At 43.4% G+C, this 24,579-nt stretch overlaps 1 protein-coding gene across 4 annotated transcripts in view; it reads right to left on the minus strand.

Moving 5' to 3' along the window:
- The window catches only part of LOC8051751 (death-associated protein kinase 1), a 198,538-nt gene that overhangs the window by 68,094 nt on the left and 105,865 nt on the right, over window positions 1-24,579 (minus strand). For 3 of the 4 annotated variants that reach the window (XM_040211939.3, XM_040211936.3, XM_040211938.3), the window contains exons 2-3: window positions 7,126-7,239; window positions 4,545-4,643 (exon numbers count right to left, since the gene is read on the minus strand). In XM_040211939.3, coding sequence (XP_040067873.1) covers window positions 4,545-4,643; window positions 7,126-7,158 — 132 coding nt within the window. In that variant the 5' untranslated portion in view covers window positions 7,159-7,239. Of the gene's footprint in view, window positions 1-4,544; window positions 4,644-7,125; window positions 7,240-24,579 lie in introns of those variants that run through there. The other variant, XM_040211937.3, reaches the window with a different exon arrangement.

A 24,579-nucleotide genomic window follows, 5' to 3' on the forward strand; every position in this document is an offset into this window, starting at 1 on the left:
TCAAAATTTCAAACTTATTATGCTGCAAAATTCAATGCTTGTCGAACTTTTGAACTTGATAGACTAAAACTTTGATGAGTTTCGAACTTTCGATTTTTTGCAGTAAAAAGTTCGAAGTTTCTCACACTTTCCAACTTCCTACGCTAAGAAATTCAATAATTTTTGAACTTTCGAACTTATTAATCTAAAGAATTCGAAAATTGTCAAACTTTCGATTCCTGAAAAGTCAAAAGTTCGACGAACTTCGAACCTTTAGGGTAAAAGTTCAAAGTTCGTCGAAGTTCGAAAGACCGGTAGGCGGTTTCATTTGGATTCAAGCAGTGAGGTACATTCGTAATATTTTTTTTTTTTTGCAATTTTACATGCAGTGCCGCATTTCTTGCGAAAGACAACGCCAGTCATTTCAATCATCTGGCATGCTTGGTTTTAAAGAAATAGATTCCCGAAAGAGCGAGGAAGGACGACGGGTTTTCGACAATTGTCGTTTGTGCCATATTTGAAGCGCGCTATAGCTGAAGCTATTTATGGTTGAGATGTTAAACTTTTTAAGAATGATCTATGTATAGCCTATAGGTAAGTGTCGTCTTAAGATGTGATTATTGTTGTTCAAGACAAGTTTCGAAGAAATATCCAAACATGCATCTACGGGCAATTATGCCCTGAACTTGGTAATTTTTTCCGTCTAAATTGTTTGAGGTATCGCATTTAAATTAACACCACAGACAGTATATATCATTACCATCTGCAGATTACAAAATAATGTATTTATTGTTTTTTTCACGTTGAGGAATGAATTAACTCATGGGAAAAGATTTCTAAAATTTTTCAAATTCAACACGTCAAAAAAAAAAAAAAAAAAAATTTAATTTTTTTTTTTTTTTTTTTATCATTTTACGTTTTTGGACGTGTTTCTTTTAGCCTGTACACATTTTCGTAGGAGAAACTTGTTTTGTGGTTTTGGGCCTCTGAATATGCAAGAATACAACACTTTCGGCGTGTTCTTGATAGTTCTTTTTTCTCTCCAGCTTTTTATTTTTGCATTTATTGTTATGCTTATTTATTTATTATTTTTTGCCAATGGCACAGTTATTTAGGTCGAAAAGACATAGCTTTGAACTTCTGAACTACCGAACATGTGATGATTAGTGCCTTCTGATAACGAGTTTCTAGCAATGACCATCTACACAACCTTTTATGCAGTGAAGAGCGACAGTAGCTATACATATGCATAAATAATTTCAGATTAAAATAAGCTTGACCACGCCCTCTTTTCCCGTATTGTTTTCTTTAACAGTCCAGAATATCTGGGGGGGGGAGAGACTGGAGCCCCCCCATCCCTTCCCCCCCGTCTTTCCTCTTCCGACGCCACTGGTATGGCAGAACGCTCCTCGACCTCAAGTTGTGTCAGCTTCGGTACTTTTTGCTCGGCGTTTCTTCCGTCCCAGAAAATAAACCTCTAAAGCAATTACAAACTAAAAAATTGTCAAGGTGTAGGCGAGCTGGTGTATGTTGAGCATGATGCAAAATCCCGAGACTGGGAATGAAATTCGCAAGAAATAGTGTAAGAAGAAAGAAAAAAAGGGGACAGGACAACGTCTCAAACTCAGCTGAGTTGAGCTTGAGATATTGTCCTGAGCCGAGTTTTCAGCTGAGTTGAGCTTGAGGCGTTGTCCTGAGCGGAGTTTGAGATGTTGTCCTGTCCCCTTTTTTCTGTCTTCTTACACTTTTTCTTTCAAATTTCATTCCCAGAGCTGAGTTTGAGGCATTGTCCTGTCCCCTTTTTTCTGTCTTCTTACACTTTTTCTTTCAAATTTCATTTTCAGTCTCAGGATTCTGCATCATGTACAAACTAAACTTACTATATGCCAGCATCACTCGGGCGGCGATCGATCGGATTACTACCAGCGTTCAAGGGGGTAGGGAGGCAGTTTGCCAGATCGCTTCAAGGTTTTTATGAGTCTCAACCACCTGCCTGCCCCTGGCCGTTTCGAACTGGACGAGTATCGTTACACAGTGCGTTCATGTGATCACTACTTCGTGATGCACGTTAATGACCCCCCCGGGCTGGCGGTCACAATTACTATCTATGGAAACACGTCACTCTGCACTGGCGAATATTCCAGCACATCCGGGACACTCGTCGTCTCATTTAATTGCATGACCAACTTCGCGCAGTCTAAATATCACACCCAAACTTTTCTAAACCTGAGTTCGTGAAAACCAGTGAGGCGTGAAAATGTTATTTGAAATGGAAGCTGTGGCAGAACATGAAAACCGGACTTCAAACTTTGTGTACTTGGACCTAAAAAAAATTCAAAACCTTAAAAGTATTTTTTTTTTTTTTTTTCAAATTCAGCCCTGAAAAAGGATCGAAACCTTTGAACTTTATGTAAAAAGAAATTCAAAATCTTCAAATTTTTCTAACTTTATGTCTATCAGAATTCGAAACATTCTAATTTTTCGAATTTCAGATCCAAAGAAATTTGAAACATTCGAATCTCTCGAATTTCAAGTTAGGAAAGTTCGAAATCTCCAAATTTCTCAAACCTCAAGTACAAAAATATTCGAAATAATCGAACCCAAACTTTTAGAAACCGTGAAAGCTTCAAACTTTTCTAATTCGAAACTCCATGATTTCTGAAAGTTGTGAATTTTTCGAATTCAAACCTCCGTACAGTCGAAAATATCGAAACCTTTTGGATTCGAACATCAGTTCGGTTAAAAAATATTGAAACCTTTCGAATTCGGACCTAAGGTGGTTCGCAGCATCCCTATCTATAACTGCTTCATTGAATTTATTTTTATTTTTGTTTTTCAAAAATATAAGTGATTAAATTAGAGCACTAGCATTCATTTTTGTGAAACCTTGCGATGTGGATGGTGGTTGCACAATATTCAGCTGTGACAGGAAAAGTGCTTGTTTCCTTAAGTTTGCTAGTTTCCTTCTTGATCTGTGTGACCCCTGAGGTATTGCGTTCGCTTTCCGAGACACAATGAGTTGACGACTATTTCCAAACAATGGCATTCATTCCGTTCATCGAACACTGTTTCTGTGAACTGGTTTCTCCCACAAGCTGCTATGCCAAAGACAAGCACTATAGATTTGTTCTGTTATGGGTGTAAATTTGGTTCAGTCACGCATTGTAAGTTGTGCAAAATTTCCTCCCTTTGGCATTCTCCGCTGCCAGTATGAGAACAACAACTGATATTGGCGGAGGAGAATTCTGGATACTTCTGGCAGAAAAAAATGTGCTCGGATAGGGGGGGAAGGGGGGGGAGCAACCACCCATAAGATACTAACACTTAGAGCCAAATTAGCACATTATTTAGTTAGAAAACAACAACAAACCTCATGTTTGTTCACAGCAGGGCACAAATAAAAACCAAGATGATCTAAATATTTTAAATTGTGATTTAAATCGCTGATATTACTATATCAAACCTTCTCCGCTAAAATAGCCTCCAAAATATACTTTTGTTTATGTTTGCCTATCATTTTAATCTTTCCGCGTCCATTTATTTTGTACAAAAATAAAAAAGTAGCAAGCAAAAAGGAATCGGATCAGGCTGAACACTAACAAAAAACAGCGCTGTTTTGAGAAAAGCAGAGATTTGGCCTTCTTTTTACCTTCCACTTTGTTTGTCAGCTATGAGGTGTCCTATTGCAAGCAAAAGATGATGCAGGACAAGTATGTGTGTGTGCACACATACACAAACCAACAGGAAGAGAGAAGGAGACTCAGAGAGAAGAACACAGACAACAGACTGAGTTACATGCCTAGGGCTGATTTTGCATCGGCTAATATAGCTGTTTTGTTTTACGTGACTATGCCACTGTGTATTGTGAGACCATACCACCAAACCATAGCTGACAGGCACTTGGCAACCTGTGCTTGAATTCAGAGACCACAATTCTATGTCCCTAAAGACTTTTTTTTTTTGCACTTTTATTGCAGCTTAGAAACCAAAAACATTATTCTGAAGCAGGCCACAGGGACAAGGGCCACAATGACCCTGTGCACTTGAAGGCGATAGAAAACAATTCGGCTGGGAGCTTTCAACTGAAGATGAAAAAGAAATACTTGGAAGCTGTTTCCACAAAGTTTTAACATATTTAAACTTAAAAGCGATTCATGTTTCGATTTGTTCACTGATTACAAATGAAGGGTTGCCACTAGTTCGGAAAATCAAGCTTCTTCCGTTTTTACCAAAAGCATGTCATGGTATGGTTTAAAAAGTTATAATTAAACTGTACTTTATGATACACTTAAAATTGCAGTGCATTTCTCTTTCCACACTGTCCTCAGAGATTAAAAGAGTCGATCTGCCACGTTGAAAAAGACATCACCAAAATCAGTTTTTGAAAAATGTGATATATATCATATACATCTAAAAAATTTAACATATCAGATCTATATAATTTTTTTTCCTGCTCTGCTTCCAAGAAAAGAGTTTGAAGTGCAATGGCATGGCAACAAGAGTCAGTTCGCTTTAATTTTCCCGAGGTACTAGGCAAGGAAACCGGAGGAGAAGTATAAGCTTACACTGTCTGCCAGCTTCAGGTTAGCACCCTTGGAATGTAGAAACTTGAGTATCGGCAACTGGGCCAGACCTGAGGCTACGTGCACAGCAGTCTCCCCATGCTGCGCCAGAAGAGAGACACGGGGAAAAAAAATGCATAGAGTACAAAAATGAAGACAATAGATAGCTCTTATTCACATGAATGCAATTGCATCAGATCCAACTGATTCGACCTTTAGAAAATGACAGACAACTGGTCACCAACATTCTTCCAATCCTAGTCGAGCTACCGATTGACTGACCGACTGTTAATCTCTGCACCATTAATCATCTATGAAATTTCTTTTCAAATTGTTAATAGGTGTATCTGACCAAATTTTATGTATATTGTGTCAAACCGCATATTTTCTTTTTGGTTGTATTTTTGCAATTCAATCAAATTTTGACCGAACTGTACATTGTGTCAAACCAATAGCTCACTTATTATGATTATTTTACATTTATTTATTTATTTATCCTCGAACACTGTTTGTGTGCCATTGTAGGGGACCTGGGACCTGTCAAGCTGTCTTGCAGCTCTTTCCCAGCCTCCCTCATTGATTGATAAAATCATTTAAAAAAATATATATTGTATTGTATTGTACTGTAGCAAACACGGTCATAGACAATGAAGAGCTCTTAGAAATCCAGTGGAGGCATAACTAATATGAGCCTTGTTTTCTCGCACACAAAAATAAAGGTTGCAGTCAATACAGTGCACTGAAACATGCATAGAATGCGCTAAATTATAGCCTAACCATGAATTTTAAGAACTGTGCCTTACACTCTTCTGAATCTAAATTATGCAGATACTGGGTTAGAACTCTGAATCTTAATTATGCAGATACCGGGGTGGAACTTATGTGTTTCGTACTTTTATTTATTTATTTATTTATTTTTTGTCTAAAATCTTTATGGCAGGTATGGGTTGTATCCATCTGATCTGAGATGAGAAATATTTTAAGGTATAAAGAGAGTAACATTTCAATTGCAAATAATACTTTGCCAAATGTAGAATAAGCTTAAGATTGGTTAGTGTCTGCCTTACAGTCTCTGGTAAAATTTTGAAATATCAGAAGTTTGAAAGGTGAATGCACGTGAATTTGCAAGTATGTTTAGTGAATTCATATCTACAGGGGGTTATCTTTCCCAGGCTTTAGAGATTTCTGAAAAAAATAAAATCGTGAAAATTACACTCATAAAGCCTGTGCCATTGGGTTATGTGGCCAGGGAGACATAATATAGGGGCTAATCGTCAAAATAAGTAAAATATTTAACTAAAATTCTTTCGTTAATTAGAGAAAGTAGACACATGGCTTCAATTAGAAACTCGCTGAGCATTATCGAAAACCATTAAACTAGTAAATTTAAAGAAATACTTGGAGCGCGGTGGCACACTAAAGTTAGCACTCGTGCAAGAGGTGCAAGGCTGGCAATGCAAAAACGCGGATGATAAGACAAGGAAAAATTGTGTGAAAGCATCAAAGTGAGATATGCATTTTTAGGATCCAGAAAGACAAAGCATGTGCACCGAAACTTCACACAACTGACAGGTTTCGTGGGTTTGGATGATGATCGGCAAGTTCTAATTAAAACCAGCTCTTTATTTAGTTTAATGAAATTGTCATAATTTTGTTAATCATACAACTTATTGTGCTGATTTAGCTTCCTATATTATATTTATCCAAAAGTATAACTCACCTGCACAGACCACAATAGTGCAGCTTTCACAGCTTATTTAGAAAAAAAAAAAAAAAGTGTAAAAGTAATAAACAATTTCTCTCCCTCTCTCTCTCGATATATATATATAGAGAGAGAGGAGAGAAAGAGAGAGAGAGAAAACGTAGCGCAGGATGCCAAAAAGTAATTATTTTAATATTCTAGCACACCGCCAGTAATTAATTTAATACTGTAAATAAACATAACATATGGAAGTCACATGTGTGATACCCAGGAATTCCTTTTTTTTTTTTTATTTAGAATGAAATGCCGAAAACTTTAAGGGGATCGCTCAGACTACAACACTCCTTACGTCAATAAGCAATATATTCGATATATTAAAGTACGGGGTGGCTACAGGCTACAAAATGTTTTAGTAAATACACAAACTTCAAAACTGCCAGACAAATTATAAGGATTGCCCTTGGCAATACTTATAACAATCAATACTACGGAGCTTTTCTAGATCGTCTCCGCTGTCCCGCCACACTGACCGCAACCTGTCACGAGATCTGGAACTCCGCAGACAAGGCTAGCGGCGCGCGTGCGCAGGAGTGGCATCTTTGTTGCGGAGAGCGTAACGGAAGGAGAAACGCGGTTTACGAAAACTCCCTAAAATTTCAACATTTGAGAAAGAGACACAGAGAGAGAAATAAACAAATAAAACGGTGACAGGCTAATTCCACGCCTGTCCACTTCAGCAGAGCGACCGCTGAGGTCGTCTGCTCTCCAGCGTTCACTCTGCTAAAATGGAAAGAGGTTAGAAAGGGAGGGAGGGGGGATCTCGTGAACTTTTAACCTAATTGTTATTAGAATATATTATTATGGGGTGGAAGGCTTACTTACCTTATTACTTTGATTCGGGTTGATGCTGGACATGGAAAAAAGCTCCTCCAACCCGGTCAAGTTGCCTTCCTCGATGGCGCAGAAGAGTGCAGCAACCACGAAATTCTCGTCTTGCTGAAAACAGAAAAAAAAAAAGCATCGGAGTAAATTATTGTTCTTTTGTTGGCTGAAACTTTAAATTTTGACGCGCCCCAGCCAAGAAACACCTTTTAGATGCAAATCATTCTTCAAACCGAAAGCGAAACAAATGTAGCGAAATTGCAGTGTTGTCAGCATGATTCCCGTCTTTCTCTACGCACAGCACACCCGCTCGCACATAAATATAGAAATGCAGTATACTGCATCAGACGACTGTTTCTTTTCGAAGAAAGCATTCGGTCACTCGTCGCTCGAACGTTGCTAATTTATCGCCAATATCAGACTGGAGCAAAAGGTTACAGTACAATAGGTGATGTGCGTGAATAAGTTTGCTGCCCGTCGCGACCAAAATCATTACTACACACAACACACAAAAGAAAATACAAAATCGTTCGTGCATTATGCTTTCGGTTATGCGCACCAACTTCGCCACCAACAAACGACCCACGCGAAATGCACTACTCTGCAAAAAGCGGGATCTCGTATAAACACCACGCCGCATTCTAAATACCTACGAGAGCACAGCGTATACAAAGTGGGGCAAATAGATCAAGCGCAAAAGCGTAGCAGACCGAGTAGTCGCCCTAGACAGAAGTCACAGCGAAAACACGGTGCGAACGCTGCCAAAACTCGCATAGCATGCACGAGCATAATCTCCGGATAACCAAAGCGCAGTACGCTGCAGAGCCAGCACGTTACCGTTAATCTTGAGACAAATGTACGGTGTCGAAGCCGACCGACTTCGTTTCGGGAGAACAACGCGGAACCTCTTATTACAACCCCAGGACGTCGATAAATTTCAGGACCGTGACGTCACCGGCGTCCACGCTTCGGCTAGGCTTTCGCGAACATGTGACTGCCGCGGTAAGACCACGCCCCACAATCGAATCCGGGCGCGCCGTCCGTGCTGCGCTCCGGAAGCCTCGCCACGCTCCCGTACGTCCCTAGATCCCTACTTCCTTCGATCCCTACTTCTCCCTAGAGTCTCCTGTGTTCGCATTCTCGCGTTCCAGTTTCTCGCGTCTCCAGCTCGACGCTCGCCCTCCCGCGGCGGAAACGGGAAGCGCTCTAGTGAGGGTCCCCCGACTCTCCTGCTCAGCGGGCATGGCGGAACTGCTCGCGATCATGGCTCGCGAAATGTCGTTTCCGAATGTAAACAAGACTCTTCACTGTCCCAACGTAGTGCTGCAGCCGGTATGGGATTGTACCTTACTGGAGAGTTTTAGTATTGCGCAAAGAAGCAAACGCAAGCGGTATGCGTTTGCGTTAGAGTTCCGTGCCCCACGTTGTGCGTGCGCCCCATCGCCATGCGCTATCCAAGACCGCAGTTTCGGGCTCCGCGCACGCGCAGTGTAGAACACGTAAAGCTAACGCAAACACACAGGGCTTGAGTTCGCTCGTATACGCAATATTAAAACTCACAACTGTTTCACAGGCTTCCAACGCCAACGAAACGTGCTGCAGTGACCAGACGTGCAAGCAGGTAGGCGTTCCTTCGAACTGGAAAGGTTGAGATTGGCAAAACAACGGCGAGCAAATACAAAAGTAAATAAATGTTATGAAAAAACTAATAATTAAAAAAAAACTTTTTTCTTTTTTCCTTTTTTTTTTTTTTTTTTTTTTGGGAGGCATTTGGTTTGGAAGGTTATTGGCGGCGACTTTGGGCGTTTCGCCGGTTGTCAAAAGTCGCGACTTCGAGCACAATATACTTTATTCACAATTAATGTAATTTTACATGGATTTCTCACATTCGCTAAAATGTTTTCATTGATTTTAGACTATTTTTTATTGGTAATTAAAATGCAGCAACTGAAACCAGTGATGATAATTAGCACAGTTTTTATTGTCATATTTCTTTGCGCGTGTAAAATTAGATCATAAGCAACAAATTATATTAGAACTTGAAGAATTACTTATTCAAATTTGTGACTTTTAATATTATTATTATTAATACAAATCGCGGCAAAGTATGCCTCCAATTAACGCCAAGATCGCGAGAATACGCTATTTAACAATAATAGTCTTTCCAGAAAGGTGTAATTCTGTTTTCTTTTTAGCATATGAAAAACTCTGACATAGTTATCAAGATAGACAAACAGTCAAACAATAGATGTAATATGAAGTCCTACACGTCACGCGGTGCTATAAACACACACACAGGCACACTTCAGCTGTCTGACTCGGATTCTGTCTTTGGGTTGTTGCAGTGAGAGCAGCGTTTATTAGTTTATACGTTTCGTGGACATATTATAAAAATTAGAATTATTTTCTTATTCTTGTGCTGGAATAATTGTCATTATTTCCCACGACAATTATCTGAGCGAGAGAAAGGCTGCGAGAACGCACAGATATCAGCACTGATTTTTTCAGCAACTACAAATATCACCCTGGATCGAACAATATGTCACAAAATAAAGTTTCCGCGAACAACTTTTCTAAGTAAATAATTACGATGTGAGACACATCTTGAGTCGTGAAATAATTCGAAATTAAGGCCTATATCGAGAAATTAAATCCAAAATAGAGGTAAGTTTCGGTTTCGCTCCAGAATTAAAACGCGCATCCTTCCGTAAAAAATACGCTAAACACCGTTCTTGTTTTCAGGTTAAAGGGGTAACCTGCGCTCATAAAACATTAGCTTCCTTGTATTACCAGAAATAATTTATGTCGCTCAGTGAAGCCACCACACTAGACGGGCTCAACAGCGGCACGCATCTCTGACCCTCACTAAACCCGCCATCTTGGAAAATGAGTGGCGCCACCTATAGTTAGTTGGAGTCGCGGATACCACCGCGCGTTCTCGGTGTTTACTTATTATTAATTTTTTTTTTTTTTACTTCAGCGAGTGATTTTTGACATTTGTTTTCATCAATTTATTTGGCACTTTTCGGTGCTGAGGAGATAACCTGCCGATTTTTCGATAAGAAAGGTGCTTCGTTTAATAACAGCAACAACGACAACAAAAAGCTGATGATCTGACACTACAAGCGACACTCCCAGTTCATTTATTGTCTCGCCCGAATACGGGGCGTTCTAATCCAAATTACATGATGTATTAAAACCCCTTGCCTCACTCCATTTCGCTGTAAGAGAGTCGCATTTACGAATATATTTCCTAACTTTCGTCACTCAGAACGTCGAATTTAAACTGTAAAAGCCGACACTCCTCGACTCAAGAGTAGAAGAACGATGTTTAGTACTGGGTGCTGCAATATGAGCTGGTTCAGTGAGATCCCCTATTCGCGATATTAACTAACTATAGGTGGCGCCACTCATTTTCCAAGATGGCGGGTTTAGTAAGGGTCAGAGATGCGTGCCGCTGTTGAGCCTGTCTAGTGTGCCGGCTTCACTGAGCGGCATAAATTATTTCTGGTAATACGAGGAAGCGAATGTTTTATGAGCGCAGGTCACCTCTTTAACCTGCAAACAAGAACGGTGTTTAGCGTATTAATTACGGAAGGATGCGCGTTTTAATTCTGGAGCGAAACCGAAACTTACCTCTATTTTGGATTTAAGTTCTCGACAGAGGTCTTAATTTCGGATTCTTTCATGACTCAAGATGTGTCTCATATCGTAATTATTTACTTAGAAAAGTTGTTCGCGGAAACTTTATTTTGTGAAATACTGTTCGATCCAGGCTGATATTCGTAGTTGTTGAAAAAATCAGTGCTGATATCTGTGCGTTCTCGCTGCCTTTTTCTCGCTCAGATAATTGTTATGGGAAATAATGACAACTATCCCAGCACAAGAATAAGAGAATAATTGCAGTTTTTACAATATGTCCACAAAACGCATAAACTAATAAACGCTGCTCTCACTGCAACAACCCAAGACGGAATCCGAGTCAGAGAGCTGAAGTGTGTGTGTGTGTGTTTTTATAGCACCGCGTGACGCGTAGGACTTCATATTACATCCAGCGTTTAACTGTTTGTCTATCTTGATAACTATGTCAGAGTTTTTCATATGCTAAAAAGAAAACAGAATTCTACCTTTCTGGAAAGACTATTATGGTTAGAGTATTCTCGTGATCTTGACGTTAATTAGAGGCATACATTGCCGCGATTTGTATTAATAATAATAATAATATTAAGATTCACATATTTGAATAAGTAATTCTTCAAGCTCTAATATAATTTGTTGCCTATGATCTAATTTTAAACACGCGAAGAAATATGACAATGAAGACAGTGCTAATTATCATCACTGGTTCCAATTGCTGCATTTTAATTACAAATATAATAAAATAGTCTAAAATCAATGAAAACATTCTAGCTAATCTGAGAAATCCATGTAAAATTACATTAATTGTGGGTAAAGTCTATTGTGCTATCAAAGTCGCGACTTTTGACAATCGGCGAAACGTCCAAAGTCGCCGCCAATATACTTCCAGACCAAATGCCCAAAAGTAAAAAAAAAAAAAAAAAAAAAAAAAAAAAAAAATTTCTTAATTATTAGTTTTTTTTTTTTTTTATAACATTTATTTACTTTTGTATTTGCTCGCCGTCGTTTTGCCAATATCAGCCTTTCCAGTTCGAAGGAACGCCTACCTGCTTGCACGTCTGATCACTGCAGCACGTTTCGTTGGCATTGGAAGCCGGTGAACCAGTAGTGAGTTTTAATATTGCGTATACGAGCGAACTCAAGCCCTGTGTGTTTGCGTTAGCTTTGCGCGTTCCACACTGCGCGTGCGCGGAGCCCGAAATCGCGGTCTTGGATGGCGTATGGCGATGCGGCGCACGCACAACGTGGGGCACGCAACTCTAACGCAAACGCACACCGCTTGCGTTTACTTCTATGCGCAATACTAAAACTCTCCAGTAAGGTACAATCCCATACCGGCTGCACCACTACCCTTACGAAAATGGCAGATCTGGACTTATATAAAAAAAAACAAATATGGATATATAAAAAATTGGGCAGATCTGGCCATATCAAGCACATCAGTTTATATAAGCCCTATATGACCAGATCTGCCCAATTTTTTATACATCCATATCTGGGTCTGCCAAATAGGGGTATATCTGCCTCCCATATCAGGGTGCTTTTTTTTTTTATTCTTGCAGATTTGTTCTTAAAAAAAGTCATGAAAGCCACACTTATGCGGTTTCTGCGAGTGAGTTATACGCCCAGGGGGACATTACGTGGGCGCTAAGCTTTGCGATTACTCGGCTAATTAATTAAAATTCACTAATGAACTTTTCAATTAGTGAAAATAGACATACGGTTCCAATAAGCAGCTAGCGGGGCGTCGTCCAAAATCCCTAAATCAGTCATTTTCAAAAAGTCTTTCAGCGCGTGAGAAGCGCACTAAAGCCACCACTCGTGGAGCCGGTACAAGGCTAGCGGTTTCGGTAAGGCGCCCGCGCAATTTTTACCCCAGCCTTGTACCTGGTCCACAAGTGGTAACTTCAGCGCACTACTGCGCTTCACACGCGCTCAGTCTTTCTAAAAATTACTGGTTTAGGGGCTTTGGACGACGCTCAGCAAGTTTCTAATTGGAACCATATGTCTATTTTCACTAATTAAAACTTAATTAATGAATTTTATTTAATTAGCCGACTTATCGCAAAAAATTAGCAAACTACATAACGTCCCCCTGGGCGTATCACTCTCGCACAAACCGCCTAAGTCTAGCGTTCATACGTTGGGACAGTGAAGAGTGTTGCTTGCATTCGGAAACGACATTTCGCGAGCCATGATCGCGAGCAGTTCCCCCATGCCCGCTGAGCAGGAGAATCGGGGGACCCTCACTAGAGCGTTTCCAGTTTCCGCCGCGGGAGGGCGAGCGTCGAGCTGGATACGCGAATACGCCGTCGGGGGCACTGGTTGCATGAAGCTGCTAAAAGAGAGGTTGGAATGGACTGCCAGTTCTCTGTGGTTGCAGGGCGGCAGCAGGTTCCAAGGCCTAGTATCCTGGAGGCACCCCATGCGGCATTTTACCTTCTTCGGTTAGCAGCCGGCTGTCTGTGCCACTACTAAAACAAAACATTTTCAAAGCGAATATGCCGAAAAGCATCTTCCAGAACGTACCGCGCATGTACTCAGAAAACTAATTGCACAAAATCTCAGCAAACCAATATCAAAAAAAAAAAAAAAAAGATTCTGGAAAGCAAGTGGTAACTTTAGCGCACTATTACGTTTCTTAAGCGCTCAAAGTCTTTCTGAAAATTACTGATTTAGTGGTTTTCGATTAGGCTCAGCAAGTTTCTAGTTAGAACCATATATCTATTTTCACTAATTAAAAGTTAATTAACAAATTTTGCTTAATTAGCCGACTGATCATTATGATTAGCCCACAAACCGCACAAGTTTAACTTTCACGGCTTTTTTTAACCAAATCTGTAAATTTTTACGAAAAAAACAAACAAACTATATTTGACATCATGTCATATAACACCTAAGACTGTGGTATGGAGTTTGAGACGTCCCTTTCTGTGTCTGTTCCTTCTGCTAAAAAGTTTCCAATTTCTTCCACCACAGTCTCAGGTGTTATATGACGTGATTAGCTATCACCAGCTCGCCTGCACACTCACTGTCTTTTCACATATTTGACATGCAACGTTTTGTTCCTGCTTTTGAGCGGAGAGAGAATACCGACATTCAAGACACGCGCATAAAAGATACGGCTGATAGCGGCAATGCAATAAAAGAAGAAGCAAACAAGATTCCTGGTATTGTTTTTTTTTATTAATCCACTACAATACCCCCTGCAAAAAAAAAAAAAATGAAGCAAATAACCAATGAGGTCCTTGAGAAAACAGATCCTGAACTTCCAAGATTTTCAAGACAGTCGTCTATTCGAAGGAACGTAACACAAGTACACTCGGCCCCTCCCTTCATCTTTGAGATACAATATTGAATGTGCAATCATAGCCTCCTCTATACGACAAAGCTTCGCAGATCGCCACGAGACGCGGCCGCTAAAGTGAAAAGGTAGAGCGGCAGAACAACGGATGAGAGGGGAGGCATGTAACGGGCGCCCCGCTGCGGCGAGACGCCGAAACAAACTTGTCCCAAGCGATGGAATGTCCGCTCGTGCTCCTCGCGTTCCTCGGGCTACCACTTCTTTTCTCGTCCGGTTTGAAAACCATGTTTCGAGTCCTCGCCGCTGCAAAAGCTGTGCGCTGAATACCAGGTTCCCCGAGAAATGCCCTCTGCTGCCACATCCCCACGCTCAAAATCTGCGAGTGGACACTCTATGGCTCCGTCGTCGAACTGCCAAGCTTTGTGAGTAGACAGGAGGCTATGATATAATCAATGAAAAGAGATAGCTCTGAGCTTTCCGGAGATATGTATTTCATTGTAAAACCTCAATGAGGTCGCACGGTGGAGTTTTTCCAAACTTTGGCAAACATCGTAAAGTGACACAGTTAGATTTAATATTAAAAAAAATCGAATTAGCTTTTACTTCAATTAAGCATCATATTCCGAGTGTCTCAATAGGTCCACCAGCAGTAATTTAAGTAAGCCCGTGTCTTCTGTATTGCCCTCTATGTCCCTCTTTCGCAATTCATATAGACACCCACACGCTCAGCCCCCTACAAAAGGATGAGAGAGCACAAACACACGGTCCCCAACAGGAACTTTACGTCTGCACCCTGTTTCATATCAAAAACTCCTCCAAAACCTTTTTTTTTTCTTTTTTTGGGGAAAAGGGGGGTTTGGGTAAAGTAACAATCAAGCCAAAACCTTCTAGATACCAAAGCCGTAGTGCTCATAGAGATGTCACACCAGCGAAGGCTAACGCTGTCCACAGATTGGACGCGACGATTGGGTCAACGTTCGGCTCGAACTTATTAACTCGAAGCCGAGCGCTGACGTTGCAGTTCAGTTCTCTTACATCGGGCCCTTTTCTGTGTTTTTCAAGAGAGAGGGGGAGAATAAACTTTATTTCTACACGCCTGCTCCGGCGCTCGGTAAGAAAGTTCTGGGGAGTCTACGATTCCTCTTCTGGGAGGGTGATTATGATGTGTTGAAGGAGAGTTTCTAGGTGCACGGTGGCGAGGGGTTTGGGTGGAACAGCGCCCTGTCTGTGTGTTTCTTCGTCCTGGTCCTACGCATTTTTTGCGCTCTTCCCACCAAACAGCGTGTATTACCAACTAGCCGCCCAACTACATGCCTTGTCGGTGACGCAGCACTCGTTTCAAAACTGTGTCCAGCGTTGGCCTTCACTCTAAAAAAATGTCTGTAAGTCTACTTTCATGCACAACACTCGGAGAGCCAATCACCGCAACTTACGGAGGCAGCTCAGCGAATGACGATGCGGAAATATATGTTTAGACCAAAAAACGCAGTCTGAGTTGCGACATTAAGCAATGCAAAACGTCACGCTTGCATTGCTTAATGTCACAACTCAGACAGCGTTTTTTGGTCTAAACCTATGTTTCGGCATCGTTATTCGCTGAGCTGCCTTCGTAAGTTGCGGTGATTGGCTCTCCGAGTGGTGTGCGTGAAAGTAGACGCAGACTTTTTTAAAGTGTTCGCTGGTGACGCAAAAATGTCAGCACTATAAACTGGGTAAATAAATAATAAAAAAAAAGGGAGCCCTCTTACTTCACGTGAAGATGGAGGACCAGCGAAGATTTTATCTTTACGACGTCTAGGACGATGCCTAGAGGACGACTTCTACGACGACCTGAAGGACGACGCCTAGAGGACGGTCCTCGAGGTCGTCCTAGAAGTCGTCCTTGAAGTCGTCTTAGACGTCGTCCGCCAGGACGACCTCGAGGACAACGCCTAGAGAACGACCTCAGGAACGACTTCTAGGACGACCTCAAGGACGACTTCTAGGACGACCTCGAGGACGATGCCTAGAGGACGACCTCTCGGACGACCTCGAAGACGATGCCTGGAGATGATAACAAGGGATTAGGACCTCACTATCTAATAATGCCAAGGAAGGCTGACTCGCGCTGGCTGCACCCTCTTTGTGTTTTTATTTATTCATACTTGGCCCCTCTTGTTTTTATTTAGTCATGCATACCACGACCAATGAGGAGTTTTCTGTCGACATGTGGGGACGCATTTTTTTCCCAGACCTGGGGATCGGTGGCCGAGTGGTCTAGCGCACACCAGCTCGGAGCACGTGGAGCGAAAGCTCGCGCTGCAGAACCCAGGGATCCTGGGTTCGAGCCCCACCCCTGCCCGTTTCGATCTGGATGAGCATCGTACCGGCGTGCGGTCGTGTATCACTACTGCGTGATGCACGTTAAAGACCCCAGGCTAGCGGCTGTACCGCACTGGCTAAATTTCTCATCTACAGCTGGGAGACTCGTCGCCCCTGTGAGGCAGACCAAGTTCTAGGCTGTATAAACACACACACAACCCAATTATTATTTATTATTATTTCCCAGACCTTAGCGACTTAAGCCAGGCAATTGTTTTACAGCTTCGCTGTAAAAAAAATCAGACATTCTGTCAAATGCAGTCGTCCGTGCCTACTAGTAAAACAATCGGAAGGTGCGGGGGGAATTTCAAGGTACGGGTCATTAAAACAAAAAAAAAAAAACAAAAAAAAAAAGAACACTTCCCTGCATTTGACAAAAAAATGTAAGCCAGGCGATTTTTAAATTTTCTTTAGATATACTACATACCAAATGTTTTAAGCAGGGGGTGGGGCGATACACACCCCATGGAATAGACAAGTCAGATTTCTCGACAACGGGCACATAAAAGAGGTGCGCGAATAGTGAAATTTCAACTCGAACCTAAATCAAATCGAATAAGGCCGAATAGCTGCCTGAAAGCCGAATCAAATACGAATGAAGAAAAATTTAATCGCAATGTTCATAAGACTAAAAAAGAGTCGTTTAAGATGAGCAAATGAATCTCTACGTGCTTATCTCCTCCAGGAGACGCGAACGAAGAGGCGAGCACGAATCAAACACTTAAACGTTAAGACATAACTGACGGATGTGCACACCCGTGAACACCAATCCACGTGTGGAATGAATGTGGTGAATGTATGAACGGGTATGGTTGAACCGTTTGAACCGAGTGACTTGTCACTTGCGCCACCCTGGCAACTCGCTCGACGCCGCGAGGAGAGACGGGTAAGATGGGAAATTCTGCTCGGTTCTTGTTGTCATTTGTATTTTCTGAATTAGTTGTCATGTTACGCACGTAACAACCGAGAATATGTTCGTGGTGCACATAGGTGACTGCAGGTGACCCAAGATTCCTGAATTCAAAATGGCGACGCGTGTGGCTTACGGGTCTTCGTCGAGGGCCCCCAGAAAGCTGGGAGCATGACTGCTTCGTTCCAGGGCCCCAACAAACACCCTTCTTGTCAAAATGGTTGGATAGTTGAAGCTTCTTACTTCAGGCTTAATTTAGATTCAGCACAGCCCTGTGGGGACTACTCGCGTATTTCATCGTATGAACAGCGTTTCCGAATAAATCTGTCTTTTTTTTCTTTCTTTTTTTTGCAAGCTGATGTTGATGTTTATTCAAAGCCAAATACTAGGAATCTGAAAGTCAAGTCGAATGATTTTAACAATCCCTATTTGATTCGAATTCAAAATTCGAATATTCGCACAGTCGTCATACGTAACAATCCACAAAAACCGGCCCTCGAAAGGATACAAAGTGTACGAAACAAAGGAATTATTTACTGTCGAGTGAACACACACTCGTAACCTTCCGCCTCCACTGAGAAACAAAGATGAACGCAGCAGTGACCTAATCGAGAAACAGGTCCCGCGGCTACAGAGGAAGACCACGTGAACCGCGCAACAAATGCGCACGCAAACCGCGTGCGCTCGATTCCCGCGCTCGTGATGGATGGTGACACTTCTGCCGAAATCGTCAATTCCCCACTCAAGAAAAACGGAGAGGGGGGGAAGACTGGGCCGCAAGGCAGGCGCACCTCGCTCGCCCGACCAACCGACAGCCGCCGGCGCGATTGGCCCTAGATACGAAATTCCCCGAGGCAGGTCAGCGCTCGCGGTGTCGCGGAGCGTAACAAGGACCACCCCCCTTGCCATTCCAGGTCGCGAAGGCTTCTCAAGACACGGGAGGCCACGGGGTCGCCTCGCAAGTCCGCGTCATCCAGGCACCGCCTAGACGGAAGGCCGCAGTGCTCGTCGAATTTCTACGTCACCGTCAAGAGGCGCCGACGCGGGGCACATTTTGAACGCGAATGCTGCGTCACCTTTCGGCTGGGACTCGTGTTCCATCGGTGACGACACGAGTAGCAGCCGACCGATGACGCAACGGTCGTGTCCAATCAGCACGCGTCGCTGGCCTCTCGTAGAGCTGACGTGGAAAATGCAAGCGGACCCGGTAGAAACTCCGGCAGCGTCGCCGTCGACCGACATCCAATATGCGGGCGTGCATTCGAAAAGTTGCGCGGTTGTTGTGGCTTCGATTGCGACGGGAGGGCAAAAGACACTTGGGTCACTGCGAGCGCCGTCCGCTTCGAAAGGACCGCCGGGACAATGTGAAAGTCGTGCGTGCGCCCGCAAGTCTTGTTTGTTCTTGTATACGTCTTGCGAAAGTAACGAGCGCGCGTGTACACGGGGACTTGTGTTGCCCGGTGGGAACGACGAAATTCTTCATTGTTGTTGTCGCTGATTTGTTGTTGTTGCTGGCATTGTTGTTGTTCACTCGTTGTTGTTTTCTCTGGCATTGTTGTTTCAAGGTCGCGGTCTGACGGATATCCTTTCGGGCAAGCGTCGGATTTTTTTCTGAGACGTAAAACGATAGCTGAAAAAGAAATCGTGACCTTGTCAACATGTTTTGGCTCGATCGGATGGGAATAGACAACGAGGGGGAACTGGAGGTTTTACGAATGTGGCCACTCATAAGCTACAACTTCTCCGGCGGAACGAAGTGCAGAGAGAAGCACGGTGTACGATTTCGAACGAAATACACGGCTCCTGGTACAGATTAGTACAGATGCATGGTTTGCACTAGAGTTCGCACGTGGCGTCAACGCAGCATACCGGTGGTCGTTCCTGCGTCCTCCCGCCGAGAAAAACATATTTGGTTGCGCGAAATGTATGCAGGAGAAGCTACGCGCTCAGCAGACGTTCGCTGTCGCGGAGCCAGTGTTTTACGGAACGGCGTTCCTGGAACGCGTTCTTTCCAGGAGGAAGGAACGTCAACGTTCCATTTTGCATCGATGGAACTGGAACGGGAACTCGTTCCATCTTTACGAGAACGGAAGAACGAACGGCGTTCTTTTTCTTCGTCCCGTGGGTCATTTTTATTTTATTTTTAAAAGGGGAATTCTAAAGAAAAGTCTTAAACAATATCTTTACGAAGAGCAGGGTGTCCTTAAGTTTTTTGTTACTTAGGGTTTATTTTGTGGGGTCCTCGCTTGCTAACAGTAGGGTGCAGGCGAGCTATGGAGAGCATTGCTTACCTTTTCAGTGCCCGAGACTGCGGTACCAAAATCCAAACATTTAGTAAAAAGAAAAGACAGAAGAAGGGGCGTCTCAAACTCAGCTACTTTCTTTGCTTCCAGGGATCCTCACAAACCCAAAAATCTCAGGCCGACTGCAGCTATCAATGAACTTTTACAAATAAACCTACAGTTACACCAAAATATCAGGTTACAACACATCAAACGCACCCTTGTACCCGAAACATTGGCCAAATGCACAATAATTAACCTGCATTCCCTCTCTTCTTCTCCGACCTTCAAACTGAACCATAAATTCAACCTTCGCGAAGAGGGACAGGTAGTTTTCAAGAGTGACCTTCCAAAAGCCCTATTATTTTCTCCACTTGCTCGTCTTGCGGGGGCAACAGTGCATTTGGCTCGTCTGCATAACCCACCATAAACATGAATTTGGCCAAACGCTGAGATTCTTGAAAGTGAATTTATCAAATGAAACCTTGCTTTCGCTTGTTTTTTTCTCCTGGTGTCCTTCTATCGCGCCATTCAAATTCGTATGTTACTATTTGATAGGATACATAAAAAAAACTTGGTTTGATCTAAGTAAATATGGTTATTAGTGAAATACAAATGTAAGTTGAATATGTAACGATACGTTCCATTTTTGAACTGTAACGGGAAAGAGTTCCTTTCTCGCAGATGGAACTTGTAACGGGAACGCGTTCCAAAAATCATGAGGAACGAGGAACGAGCTTCCGTTCCTTTTTTTGAGGAACGTGTATAACACTGCCTGGAGCCATTCATATCGTTGCGAAATTGGACGTGCAGTTTGGTATCGATGCTCATAATTGATTTAAGAAATGTTGAGGCGTCTTTTAGTGAAATAAATATCATATATGACTACCGTAAAATCCCGAGAGATGCCTCACCCCCGAATGACAGCCCACCCCTATTTTTGGCTTGATTTGCTATATTTTTTTTAAAGACCGAAAGATAGCCCAATCCTAGTAATAGTAGTGTTGGGATTAATGATGGCCTCGGCGTAAATGCGGCTAGTTAGCTATGACGGGATATAAGCGAACGTTGCTTACTGCAAAGAACAGTCGTCTTTCCTTCGTTTACCCTCGCCACCATAACAAGCTTGAAAGGAACATGACCTAAAAATTAAAACTTTTCTTGATTGTACACCCAAAGTTATCCCACTCCCTATTTTAACCCGATTTGCTCCTGATGTGTTAGGTGGGCTATCTCTCGGGATTTTACGGTATATATAAGCCCTATACACGTGACAAGCGCAAAGAAAGAACTTAGTACCTTCCGAATATCACCGGACAATCCCTTTAAGCCCATCGGGCTCGCTGTTCGTTTGGAATGTTGCAGGACCCTCAGTCGACGATACGGTCACAATAAGGGATCACGAGGGCAGTTAATTACGAAGGTGCTCGAAGACCGCTGTCAAGTGATTGTGCCACGTCGCAACGACTGACCTTTCTTTTAAAAAAAGGACCGGCAGAGAGGAACGACGACCAAGATAAAAGAGTGGAAGAAGAACGCGCCTTAGGGCGCATCGTGTGCGAGAAGCATGCAGCGTTCCGGAGCCTTCGGCACGACTCCACCATTTCTCAATACACGTAGAAGACAAGGCCCCCTGAACGTCGTCAGAGGTGGATCCACTACCTTGCGTCAGCGTTGCCGCCAGCGAGTCTCGCAGCGTCTCGCAACGGACGCGACGCTTGGGGTCAGGGACCCACTCAGGATGACGTCATGCGCAGGCCTTGTCCTCTAGGTGGCGTGCACGTCTTCGCCGGAAGCGGCGGCGTGGAGGGGCAGCCATTACTCGAAGCGTTTCCACTTCCTGCAAATGCAAATGCTTGCCTCCTGTCCCCGTTCACGGAACGCTGCACAGCGCTGGGTCGTCGCCTTGCTTGCAAATGTTGATGGGGCGCGTTCGCGGCTGGGAAGCCCCCGCGACAACATGGAAGAAAAACACGAGTGACGCGTGGTCACGTGGCAAAGCGCCGTGCGTCGTTTGTACTGACGAGAGCTCATTCCTCCTATTGACGCAGACTACCAATTGGCAGCGAACTTTACCTCTAAACTCCAAAAAAAAAAAAGGTCAAATTTTGAAGTTTTAAGCGCTAAATTAGGGGTGGCCGGAGTGACATGGGGTTAGAGCCGCAGACAAAACTACAAAAGTTCAGAAAGCCGCAGGAAAAAAAAAACGATATGGAGGGAACACTCTGTTCCAAATGGGACAGGTATAATTGTCGACTACAAATAATAACAACAGCCAGCAGAACGTTTCTTCAGCCGCCAAGCAAAAATGAGTGCATGGTTCGCTAGCCAGTCGCTACCCTGACGCCCGTTATGTGTATACAGTTCGAAATTCTTTTTACAGCTAGTCTCCCCAGTATCGTGTCCGTATGCAAACAAATGTCAACACAAAACTCTGGGCAACTACCGCCACCTACTAGCGACGGCGGCAAAGGCACCTCGACCGCGATGCGAACCTGCAGCCACCGGATCCTTCCGTAGGTCGGCGCTTTTCCTCGGAGCCACCGAGGCTGCGGCTTCCGAAGTCCTATATAATGCTTGGAATGCAGTATATTTAAAAAGCGATCATTCAAATTTGTAAGACATTATAAACGTGACGTGACGTTCTGCTGTCAAGTCGTCGTGTCACGTGACCTAACGTCACGCAACGCGTTCTCGTGACGTCACGGTGTGACACCACATCCCGTGACGGCCACGTCACGTGACATGTAATGCTATGAAGTGTGCGCGGACAGAGAAGTATCTGGGAGTAGGGGCTGCTGTTATTGTTCATAAAGCACACTTCAAAGCGAGCCTCTGTCATCTGTCTCCGACGGTGTTGGAGTCAGGAAGAGATCATCAAACCTTGGTTCACACCCTCAAGAAAAAAGGGTGTAAAAGGGTGTATCGTTACACTCTTTGTCCCATATAATACACCCCAAAACTTCATTTGGACGTACTGAGCCCTATAGTCGAACAGACGGCCCCTAATTTTACGAGGGGCTTGATAACGGTGTGATATAACTTATTAAATAGCTAAAGTACGTATCAAAGACCACGTAAAGAAAACACCGAGTTTCTTACAGTAGGGACAAGAAAACCCCGATTACTTTTTTGTTGTTGTCAGTAACACGTACATTAGCAATTTTAATAAGTTGTACCACACGGCTATCAAGCCCCTCGTAAAATTTCGTGCCGTCTGTTCGACTCTAGGGCGCTGTACGTCGAAATGAAGTTTTGGGGTGTATTGTATATGACGAAGGGTGTAACGATACACCCTTTTACACCCTTTTTTCTTGAGAGTGCAGGCGAAACCATAATCTCTTGGCTTATCTAAATAATTTGAATTATTTTTTAACAACATGGGCATCGCGTGGGAGACACACGAGGACGAGAAGTCAGAATTCGAATTTCGACTGTGAAATTTCGGAAGTAAACGTTTAGGCACGACCTTCCGTCGCCGGCAGTCGTGCGCGGGAACAATCAGTCCGTCGAAGAATGTCCGAGATCGCATTCGGGGGAAATTAGTGCGGTGACGAAAATAGCCCGACTCAAACAATATCCGGCGCCCACAACGTGCTCCGAGTACCGCGAAACCAGACACGCGCCGGTGAAAGAAGGCGCGTTCTCGTCACGAGTAGAGGAACGCTCAGGAGGCTGACGCTGCTAAGCTTACCCTGTCGCCTTCTGTAACAGTGCATGGAGCTAAGAATTCTCGTAGACGTATACAATACATTATAGGGGTCGTTAAGGTCGGTGCGATCGCCTTTATACCGAAATTTGGAGGCTCCCGCTTCATCGAGTCCGTGGTCCACCTGATCTGGTCACGTAACGCGAGCAGGCGTGCCCAAAGCACAAAAGGCCAAAGAAACCTTCAATCGCACAGACACATATATTCGCGGCAGATGTTTACGTGGTGTCCTGGGGTGCCACCGCGAATCTAGCTCGCTTATATTTAGGTTTCTTCACCGATAAGCAGCACAGGCAGAGCCTCGAAACAGTGCCAACACGCGTGCCCACAAGTTCCCTCTGGTCACTGATGCGGAGCCCATAACCAATCGAACACGTCTGCCGACCAGGGGGGCAACAAGCGAGCGCAACGATGCATGACAGATAGTAGTTGGCCAGCTTGCTGCTGCTGTGTGCGTGTGTGTGAGTGCACGGGGAAAACCCCGCCCTTTCGAAGGATACGGCCGTCGCACGATTCAGAACAATGGCTGCTGCAGCAGGAGAAAAGATTGCGCCACTTTTCTCGAGGGCTCCGTCGGGTTCAATTTTAAAGCGCCGCAGCCACGTTGGGTTGGACGAGAGAACCAAGTTTCTCGAGCAAACTCTGAGGAAGCGATGCGCTGTTCGTGATGGAGTGTGTTGTCGTAGTTTCTCTAACTTAATAAACTACGCAGAATCACGATAAAAAAATTAAAAAAAATCAGTGAGGGTGTTTTATTGAACGCCGTGAAAAGTGCGTACAGGTACATGGGCTTCGAGTGTGCTCATGTTTCACGAATGTTTTTACGACTGCAGTGGATCATCTTTGAACGGTCAGATACGCTTCACACCGTTACCCCCCCCCCCCCCTCCCCCACACACACAGAACATAGAACATAGCTTTATTGATAGAACAATCATTTTTCAAAATACAATAGCGAGCCGGAATAAGCCTCAAGAGCTTGTGTACCTGGCTCGGCAGGTGACGAAATTATATACATTAGATAAAGAAGATTAATTGAAAAGCAATTTACAATCTATAGCACACTTGTTCTCAAACCGAAAAGATACACACACCAAGCAAACACCTTGGACACACTGCAACCGCGATGTTAAAAAAAGAAAGGAAAGAAAAAGAACGAAAAAAAAAAAACATTATACTTTAAAATGTGACTTTATTCCTCAAAGTTCCGTAACACATTCCTAAGTTTTTTTCTCGACGTTATAAGGAG

Source organism: Ixodes scapularis, unplaced genomic scaffold, assembly GCF_016920785.2.
Source record: "Ixodes scapularis isolate PalLabHiFi unplaced genomic scaffold, ASM1692078v2 PGA_scaffold1__304_contigs__length_218370807, whole genome shotgun sequence".
Taxonomy (NCBI): domain Eukaryota; kingdom Metazoa; phylum Arthropoda; class Arachnida; order Ixodida; family Ixodidae; genus Ixodes; species Ixodes scapularis.